This window comes from Muscardinus avellanarius (assembly GCF_963383645.1).
Source record: "Muscardinus avellanarius genome assembly, chromosome: 4".
NCBI classification, from domain to species: Eukaryota; Metazoa; Chordata; class Mammalia; order Rodentia; family Gliridae; genus Muscardinus; species Muscardinus avellanarius.
In genome coordinates, this window is record NC_137789.1 from 118,088,732 (window position 1) to 118,099,286 (window position 10,555).

Below are 10,555 nucleotides of genomic sequence, written 5' to 3' on the forward strand. Positions count from 1 at the left end.
ACCACAGCCCCAGGACCTTCCTCCTCCAGCCACAGTCTGCCTGCCTAAGTTATCACCCAGCAAATACATTCAAATGGTTTATCCAAGGATGAGATTAGCATCCCCATGATTCTACTATTTCACCCCAGAACATTTTTGTATTGCCAGTATATGAGCTTTTCCAGGGGAAGTAGTAGTAGTGGTAGTAGTAGTAGTAGTGGTAGTAGTAGTAGTAGTATTGGGGATTGAACCCAGAGGCATTCTACCTCCAAGCTATACCCTGAGCCCTATTTCTTATTTTCATTTTGAAACAGGGCCTCACTAGTTTGATAAAGTCTATTTGCAGAGCTGTCCTCGAACCTGTGCTCCTCCTGCGTCAGACTCCCAAGTACTGGGATTACAGGCATGGGCCGCCACACTCACTTCCAGGGGAATTCTATATACAAACCATAAATGAATGAATGAGGCAGGGTCCCTTCTCTCCCCCCCCCCATCAGGCTGGTACAGAGGGCCTGGCAGAGGCCCAGACCCAATGCCAAGGCCACAAAATGAACGAGGCCCGGGTTCCTCCATCACTATTGCACAAGACCCAACTTGCCCTTCTGGTCAGATACTACTCAGACTTTACGTCTGAGTAGTATCCTTCCATGCCCACCAGCCCTCCCTCAGTCCCTTGCTCTCTCCACGGCATTGCAAATAGGCCTGGGGCCTCAGCCTTGTATCTTTCCAGTTTTCTACTTGGCACTCCCAGAACAAGAGTGGTTTCACATGTCCTTGTCCTGCCTCCTGCTGCTCTTGGCCTGGAACACTCACTGTTCCTGTTTCTAATCCATTTGGTGTACCCTGAACCCTTTCACCTGAGTCACCTTGAGAAAGCCTTACCTGGTCCCCCAGACATATTCTTCCCTGGACAAGCTGCTCAGCTCAGTGCACTAGTGGTATGCCACACCAGGCTCCCTAGAATAGCCTGAATGCCTTGGCACCCACACGTGCTGGAATAGGTCCTCTCCTTTCCACAGCCAGAACCAGACCTCAGATCTTGCTCCCTGCTATCACTGACTCATTTTAGGGCTGTCACACCAGCCTTGCCCTCTGGACCCATTCCTAAGGAGCCACCATCAGAGAAGTGCTCTGTGGTTGCCCAAGAGTGTACTCAGCAAGTAGATGTTAGAAACAAAGTACTCCAAGGTCCTCCTCCTGCTTAAAGTCACCAATGGAAGTCTTTTTTCTTTTCTTTTTTATTTATTTATTTTTGGTGGTACTGGAGATTGAACTCAGCAGCATTCTACCTCCAAGATATCCTCCTGGCCCTATTTTATTTTTATTTGGAAACAAGGTCTCATTAGATTGATGGGAGTCTCACCACTTGCTGAGGCTGTCCTCCAATCTGTGATCCTTCTGTCTCAGACTCCCAAGTACTGGGATTACAGGCATACACCACCATACCCGGCTGAAAGTAATATCTTGAAGACCCTGGGCATATAGTATACAACCGAACTCAGAGATGGTCTCAGCTCCTGAAGGCTGCTGAAGCTTCGTTCATCTTTAAACTCCCCAGCTCCCACCCACCCAGGGCCCAGCATAGACCTCTGCACATCCCAGGCATTCTCTAAGTAGTCGCTGCCAGGCCAAGACCACCACCTTCCAGGACCCTAAGTCCCAGGCAACACCAACTGGCACCTTATGAGCTACCAGAGAGCCTACAGGAGAGTTCCCTGTGAGGTGAAACCCCGCAGAGAGAGCAGGACGGAAAGTGTGCACTTCTTGGCTGGATGCTTGCCTATTCCTGACTGAACTCTTGAAAAAAAGAATTGGACATACAAAAGCAGGGGTTGTCCAGAACATTGTGTTTATTCCCAGGCCCTACCCAAGATCTTTGAGCCCCTGGCTGTGGGCTGGACATTGAAGACATTGTCTAAGAGTTGACATCCTGGCATTCAGAGACCCACCTTCCAACAGGTGTGGCAGAGCAGGGAGACACTCCTGCTTCCCCCTTGTCTCGGCCTCCACAGCAGGGCCTTTATGCTGAGGTATTTTGAGTGAGCCTGTGTCCTCTGCCAGCACTGACTAGACTACAAACACGGCCAAATGCAAAACCTTCTAAGGAGCACTGACTGCTAGGATTGGAACTTCTGTGCAGTCAGACTGGAATCCAAATACATGACTGAGTATAGTGCTAGAGGACAGAGAGAAGTAGGGGCTCAAGAAAGCACCCCAAATAGGCCACCAGATAGGAGACCCATCAGACTGAAGAGAAGTCTGTTTCTGGGCCCAGGGCCCAGATTGAAGTCAATGGATGGAAATGGGAAGGCAGCCCAGCTGGAGTGTGCCCTGTCCAGAACTGGGCCCTGGATCCAAAGGCTGTCACTACCTCAATAACATTTCTTATGGCATAAAATGATCATTCTTCTCCCAGGGGGATGATACAGCCTCAAAGCTTGCTCCGTGGGGCCTCGGGCAGGGGCCGTTGCAGCCGCCACACCACACTGACGGGCTCAGCGGCGCGGTCCAGCTCATGGAAGCCCCCCAGGTCACCAGACTGCCTGTACCTCTGCAGGGCTGGCTGTAGCACTGTGATAGGAATGCTGAAGTTCAGGTGAGGGTAGGTGGCCCCTGTGTTATTGTCCCGTGTATTGCTGGCGACAATGCCTGTTGAGTCAGAGAGCAGAAAAGGATGTGAGGCACGGGCTAGACAGATGGCTGGGGCAGAGAGGACCATCTCCGTTCTGGAACCGCTGCGCCTGCTGGGGGGCTGGAAGCTCCCACAGTGACAGATGCTGAGCTTCCTGTGAGGGACACCTGCTCCTCATACCCTGCCCCCCTGCTTTCTCTTGAATATTGACTGGTCCACAACACTGTATATTCCACTTACCCAGTCATCTTCCTCTCCTACCAGATGAAGCTGGGAGGTGAATGTTTTGAGAAATCTCCTCAGTACCTAGAAGACTGCCTGGCACGGGTAGGCCCTCGACAAATACTGGTTGAATAAATGAATGAATCGGAGTCACAGACAGGTTCCGTTTGGTCTACTCAGTAACTGATTTTTGTTGTGTTTTGAATAATGGGGATTGAATGCAGACAGGGTCATGCTAAGTTGCCCAGGCTGGCCTAGAACTTGTGACCCTCCTGCCTTAGCTTCCCTCATAGCTGGGATTATAGGTATGCGCCCCATATTCAGTTTTGAACAGCTTTTTCTGTTTTATTTTTTATCTTAAAACAGGGTATCTCTAGGTTGATGAGAGTCTCAATACTTGCTGAGGCTTCCCTCAAACCTGCAATCTTCCTGTTTCAGCCTCCCAAGTACTGGGATTACACATGTGCGATACCACGTCTGACTGAACTTTTTTTTTTTTTTTTGTAGTACTGGGGGCGGAATCCAGGGGCTTTCTACCTCTGGGCTATACTCCCAGACCTATTTTATATATTTTATTTGGAAACAGGGTCTCACTAAGTTGCTGAGGGCCTAAGTAGCTGAGGCTGGCTTTGAACCTGTGCGTTCCTCCTATCTCAGCCTCCCAACCGTGGGGATTACAAGTGTGCGCTCTCATGCCCAGCTGACTGAACAGCTTTTTAATAGAAAACAGTCAAAGAGACTGGTGTGTGTGTGTGTTGATGGGGATTGAACCTAGAGGCATTCTACTTGAAGGTATCCCCCTATTTTTTTTTTTTTTTTTGAAACAGGGTCTCGTTAAATTGCTGAGGTTGGCTTTGAACCTGCAATCCTCTTCTTGTCTCAACTTCCCAAGTACTGAGATTAAAGGTGTGCACCACCATGCCCAGCCAGACTGCTTTTTATTTATTTTTTGAGGTACTGGAGATTGAACCCAGGGTTCTCAGCCTCCCAAGTACTGAGATTAGAGGTGTGCACCACCATTCCCAGCTAGACTGTTTGTTGTTTGTTTTTTTGTTGTTGTACTAGAGATTGAACCCAGGGGCATTCTACTTCTGAGCTATACCCCCAGCCCTATTTTTCATTCTTTATTTTAAATCAGGGTCTCACTAAGTTGTGGATGGCCTCACAAATTGCTGAGGCTGGCTGCAAACATGTGATCTTCCTGTCTCAGCTTCCCAAATACTGAGATTATAAGCATGCAACATGAAGCCTGGCCAGCCAAACTGCTTTAAAAATCAAACAAACAAGCAAACCTAAAAATTAGTTATCACAGTTTTTAAATTGAAAGATTTAAAAACCACATATTAAAAACAAAATGTATGAGCAGCCATTGTGGTGCACACATATAATCCCAGTACTTGGGAGGCTGAGACAGGAGAATTGCAGGTTTGCAATTGCAGCAACTGAGTGAGACCCTGTTTCAAAACAAAAAGTAAAATAGGAGCCAGGCACAGTGGCGCACACTTTTTAATTCCAGTACTTGGGAGGCTGAGACAGGAGGATTGCAGGTTTGCAGCTAGTCTCAACTACTTAGTGAGGCCCTCTGCAACTTAGTGAGACTCTGTTTCAAAATAAAGAATAAAAAATACTTCTAGTGCTGTAGCTCGGAGGTAGAATGCCCAAGTTCAATTCCCAGCACCACACACACACACACAAAAAAAAAAAAAAAAAGAAAAGAAAAGAAAAATAAAAAATAACCAGGTGTGGTGGGAGACTCTTGTAATCAAAGCACATGGGAGGCTGAGACAGGAGGACTGCAGGTTTGTGGCTAGTTTATACAACTTAGTGAGACCCTTTTTCAAAATAAACAACAAGAAATAGGGCTGAGAGTGTAAGTCGGAGGTAGAATGCCCTGGGTTCAATCCCCAGACACACACACACACACACACACACACACACACACACACACACACACAAACAGAGGTTCACAGCTTCTTGTGAGATAGTATTAAGCTGCATTCCTTTATGGCAAAAACCTGCTGTGCTGAGCAGTGTTCACCTCACCAGCTGATCCCTGACTCCAGCCCTCTACTCCCTGTGGCCTTCACTCATTCACTTACTTTACCTGCCCACCCAGTAGGCTTTTGAGTTTGTGAACTTTAGGCTAATCCAACTTCTGAATTTCACAGATCAAATGAGATCAAGTGACTTACCGAACACCACACAGTAGAGCAGGGAAGGGCCCACCGCTGGGTTTCCTCCCTCCCAGATTAGCATCCTTCCCTCTCCTCACGAAGGCAGAAGAGTCTGGTAATTCTGGCTAACTAACACTGGGCAGAAAGCCCACCATCTTCCCAGACAGAGTGTCCTCCCAGAGCTAAACACGGAACATTTGCTGGGTGGGACAGAGGCTCTGGGAAGGGAGGGTTGAGAGTGGGCCAAGAAGCTGCTTACCCAGGAGGTCCCCTGAGTGGGTAGAGAAGAGGGGTCCCCCACTGGAGCCACCGTGCACGGCACACGTGGTCTGCAACATCACGGGTGTGTTGTCCACCTGTACCACAGCTGACAGGATGCCCGAGGTCACCGAGGGCCCACAGGCCTGGCCAAAGATGCCGAAGCCCACCACACTGACTGCCTCTCCTGCCAGGGAGAGAAGGAAGGTGAAGCAGGGGACTCACTCCCCACCCCCACCTCTCCAAGTCAAAACTCTCTAGGCTCTTTAAGTTTCTGTTCAGATACTCCCACCTTCAAGGAGCCTTTCCAGGTCCCCATCATAGCACCTGTTCAACCACTTCTCCAAAGTTGTTAATCAAGCCAGTCGCTTTTGGGGATTCCTATCACCTAGGAAGGTGCTCAATAAATACTTGCAGATTTAATAATCACTTCTTCTTGGGCCCAAGAGATCTCTTGATGATAGAAATGGTGATGATGGCTATAAATCCTTCCCAAAGTGCTTTGGAGGCACAGGGCCTGGCATGGGGCTAAATGCTTTGGAAGCACATCTCACCCAGTCCTCGCTACACCCAAGGCAAGGCCTGTCAGCCCATTTCACAGATGTGGAAACCCAGGCAGAGAACAGTTAAATCATCTGTTCAAGGACAGTGGTAGTAGAGGAGATGCCAGTCTACAGTGTGTCTTCATCACTATATCACACTGCCTCCATGAAACGGGATATCTGGTACTTATACAGCACCATCTCAAAGCCTTCTACCCAAATCATGACAAGGGAGCCTTGAAGGTGTTACACAGTCCTCTGATCAGCCAAAGTGGTTAGCACTCAGATACCACTGCTGCAGGCCCCAGGGAAAGGGGTATGCTTTACCCCTCCACAGGGGACTCCAACTGCCCCCCGTACCTGGGCATGCTAGCGCAGCAGGGATGCTTCCAGAAAAACCCCACAAAGCTGCCCTGACTCATTACCACAGCAGGTGTGGGAAGGGAGCTTCCCCTGGACTGCACGATTAGAGCACCCAACACTGACCTCTCCTGAGGTCCAGTGCAGACCACAGTACCCTCCTTCAGGCTGGCCCTTTCTCCTTTACCTTCGTGGAAGTGCTCAGTGGGCACAGGCATGGGGATACCATCCAGGTCCTCCTCCAGGCTCACCACCGCTATGTCATAGGGCGATGTCTCCTGGGTGGCAAACAGCACACATCCCCAGATTGCCACACTCCTGGGAACAAGGGAAATAAATGACAGGCTAGTTTTCTGACCTTTAGTATTAGGAAGAAAGCAAGATGATAGTGACAGGGCTGGGTGTGGTGGTGCACGCTTGTAATCCTAGCATTTGGGAGGCTGAGGCCGAGGATCATGGTTCACGGACGACCTCAGCTACTTAGTGAGACCCTTACAGCTCAGTGAGACTTGGTTTAAAAACAAAGAATAAAAAATAGGGCTGGGGGTGTAGCTTGGAGGTAGAATGCCCCTGGGTTCCATTCCCAGTACCCCTATTCCCCCAAAACAAAAATAGGGCTAGGGGTGTAGCTCAGAGGTAGAAGTAGCCTGGGTTCAATCCCCAGTACCGGGGGGGAAAAAAAAAAAGTCATGGACATATAATCAGATCTGGATGTCAGCCCTGAAAACTATCAGCCAGGCAGCTCTGGGCATGTCCCTTAACCAAACATGCTTTCCAAACTGTAGACCACTTTCATGCAAAGCTTCTTATGCCTTACCATGATAACACCTGACACCTACTGAGCACTGTGGGCCAGTCTGGGATTGATTTGTAGACATCATGTCATTTAGTCTTCATAACCCTATGAACTAGATACTGATATTATCTCCATTTTAGATGGCGCAACTGAAGTCCAGAGAGATGGAGTAACCTTCCCGAGGTCACAGAGAAAGTGGAAGGAATTGGGCAAACATATCTGGTTTTATTCACTGCCTCATTAATCCCCACAATCCTGTTGGTGTGAAGACATACTGTGCTTCTACTCTTAGGCCTTGCTTTCATACATGCCGGCACTTCCAGAGCATGCTATATGGCAGGCTCTGGTCCATACCTTTACATGTCAGCTTATGGGGAGGCAACCTACACACATTAGATGATTTGCATCCCACTATACACTCTGCAGAGGTCGCTTCCAGCAGATACTATAGTTTCCTTAGGAGAAAGTGTGCAGAGGAGATTAGTAAGGAGGTAGGGACACTCCACCAGGAAATCCTACCATCTGTCTTTCCTATAAAATCAGATTTCCTATCAGCCACCAGCGGAATCTCTATGGCAAAGCCTGAGGGTTATCCATTCTGTAGCCTCAGGAAATCAGAAGAGGAATTTGGGAAGGCCTGAACTGCAAAGCTTGGCTGAGCCAGGTAAGAGGGCCAGGAATTAACACCAGGTGCTATAATGCTTAACTCTGGCTTGAATTAAGCACCTGCGGCTACAGAGGGGAACAGGAAGATCTCACTAGAAAACCAAGCTAGGAAGCCAAGGCTGCTGTCGCCACTGCCAGGGTTAGTGAAAGGAAAAAAACTGCTTTCTCCCGCAGAGGGAACCAGTGACAGCCTAAAGTCTCATTCTGACTTCCCACCAGGGTCACCTAAAGATTATTCAAAATATATTTTCTACTTGACCCCAACACTACATTCCATTTAAGCAGAGTCTACATCTGTGATTTCCATCCAGAAAGGCAGCTCTGGCTAAACTCTAAGTGATTAACAGGCTCATGTTATTACCCAAGAGGGCAGCATCCTGGGCTCCTAGGACTTCCTCACGTGTAGGTTGAAGGTGGCAGGGTTAGGGGAATATGGTCAAAGGGCTTAGCGGGTGTGAGAGCAAGAGTAGGAGACAATGGAGCTGCCCACAGGAATTGTGGCTGTGAGGGGAAGCTCAATGATGCCAAGTCCTGCATGTTTGCCCCAGGGTTTCCAATTTGAGTTGATCAGAGTGTGGCACCTTGCCCAAGTTCCTCCATTCAGCGCCTGCGGGGAGGCCTAGGTCCCCGCACAAGACTTTAGGATGTCAAGGCTGAGGGGGCGCCCCAGGCCAGGGGAAAGGCCCAGTTCAGGGCTCAAGGCCTGGATCCACCTGAGACATGGGGAGGACTAGAGCGAGAGCAGCCCTGCAGGCCTTACTTGGGGATGGTTGAGTGTACCAGGACCCTGGCCGCCTCCCGAGGGGCCACATGCCGGCAGGTCACCACGAGACGGGGCTCCACGGCCACTCCGGAGCCCCACACGGCGCCGCACTCCACTAGCACAGCCGCGGCTGCCCAGGGCGGCCCGGGCTCTCGCAGGGACAGGCCCCTAGGGACGCCCACCTCGGGCGGCATGAGCGCGGCCAGGTCAGCAGCTCGGGGCCGCAGGTGGGCGAGCGCTGCGCGGGCGGCGCGGAGCAGCGGGGCTGCGGCGCAGAGCAGCGTGAGGCCCACCCACTCGCGGGCCTTCCAGCAGAGCGGCGCCGCCACCAGCGCCACCAGCGCCCCGGCCGGCCGCGCCGCGAACACGCCGCCGCCCTCGGTGCCCGGCAGGCAGCGCGCGTCCGTCAGCAGCAAAGGGCCGGCCGCGTTGCTCAGTACGCCGCGGCTCAGGGTGTTGAGGAAGATGTCGGGGCAGAAGGCCCCGAACGGGGAGCCGCAGGCCAGCAGCGGCGCGCCTTTCGGCACGGCCCCGAGAGGCGCCACGGCCACGGCCGGCCCGCGCTCCTCCGCCGCCTCCAGGCCCGGCCGCACGCGCAGCAGCGCGAACCAGCCCAGCGCTCTCAGCTGGTCCTCCTCCTCGTCTTCCGACACCTCGTCGTCCGGCGCCGCGCTCGCGAAGCGCCACTGATCGGCCGCATCTCCCCCGAAGAGGCGCGCGAAGTGGGCGCGGAAGGTCGGGCAGCTCAGCAGCAGCAGCAGCTCGGCGGCGCGCGGGGGCTGCAGGGGCCGCCCGCGGGGCCGGGGGGCCGGGCCCGGCTCGGGGCCCGCGCACCGGGGCGTGCACAGCCCCGGGCGCTCCTGCTCCGCGCGGCCGGCGGGGCTCGCCGCCGTTGGTCCCCACTGGACGTGCAACCGCAGGTCGTCGCCGCAACTGTCGCCGGGCAGGAAGGCGGCGCTGGCGGCGGTCAGCGCCCCGCTGCCGGCCCTCAGGAAGGGGGTGAAGATACCGCCGTGGCAGAGCACCAGCCCCGGGGAGCGGCTCAGGATCACCCCGCTGCAGCTCCACGAGCCCGCTTCGGGCTGCCCGGCCCGGGAGGCGCTCACCACACAGCCCGACTGCTCGGCCGCCCTCAGGGAGGGTCCCCACTGCCGACCCATGGCTCTGGGGACTGGATTTGCAGGGCTTCCCCGAGCAGAAGTCAGCGTGCGCGAAAGCTAGGACCCGGGCCCAGAGCGGCCGCCCCTCTCACCGTCGCCCACTGCTGGGAGAGGCGCATGCACTGACACGGGTCCTCCTCGTCAAGCCTGATTGGCTAAGCCCCAACTGGCGCGACCCGATTGGCTGGGCACGGAACGAGCTTTGATTGGCTGCTAATGCTGATCCCGCCTCTCCGCACCCTCTTTGGACTGTGCAACCTGTGGGAGTGAACTGAAGCAGCGGCCCCCCTGGAAGAGCCCGAGAGAATGACAGGCCTGCGTCACTGGGAGATGAGGTGAGAGGGCAGGAAAGGAGGGCGGGCCCCTCTGAGCCTAGTCTTTTGTTTATTGAAGCTTTGAGAGAGAACGGAAATGAGCGCTGGCATAACTAGATTTTTCCAGGTCGTTAGGACCTATCAGATTGTGCCCAGAAGTAGGAGACCTTCGGCCCCTGATTCTGGGATGTGGATCAAAGAAATCCTTGGCCAATTCACTATATATTTTAAATTTTTTTAAATGAACCCTACCTCAAACCACTAGGAGGCATGGGACGCTAACTCGAGTTGACAAAGTCACAACACGACGAATATCATGGAAACTGGATTTGTTCTAAATTGTCCTTTGACTGATGAACAGTAGCTAACATAAGAATTTTTAATCACACAATCCTGTATGTTGCAGTATACACATTTCACAACATGATATTTAGGATTTATGTAGGCCAGGGGCCAAATCTCTTCTCTGTTAAAAGGCCAAAATGGATATAGTTCAAGTTTTGCAATCTCACTCAAAACTGTGCAGTTAGCCCAGCATGGTGGTGCACGCTTGTAATGCTAGTACTTGGGAGGCTGAGACAGGATTGCAAGTTCGCAGCCAGCCTCAGCTACTTAATGAGGCCCTCCTCAACTTAGTGAGGGCCTGTATCAAAATAAATAATAAAGAGCTGGGATATAGCTCTGAGGTA

General features: G+C 52.3%; 1 protein-coding gene across 2 annotated transcripts; it reads right to left on the reverse strand.

Annotated features, from left to right (window-relative positions):
• Nucleotides 1-2,410: 2,410 nt before the first annotated feature.
• On the reverse strand, nt 2,411-9,552 carry TYSND1 (trypsin like peroxisomal matrix peptidase 1; the record flags this gene model as incomplete). 2 transcript variants are annotated; one of them, XM_080695277.1, is made up of 4 exons in its annotated part: nt 2,411-2,628; nt 5,267-5,452; nt 6,355-6,485; nt 8,390-9,552. In XM_080695277.1, the coding sequence occupies 4 exons, from the start codon at nt 9,550-9,552 to the stop codon at nt 2,411-2,413; spliced, it is 1,698 nt and encodes a 565-aa protein (XP_080551403.1). The 2 variants fall into 2 exon arrangements, with proteins under 2 accessions (XP_080551403.1, XP_080551404.1); XM_080695278.1 differs by lacking the exon at nt 5,267-5,452.
• Between the last annotated feature and the right edge of the window lie 1,003 nt (nt 9,553-10,555).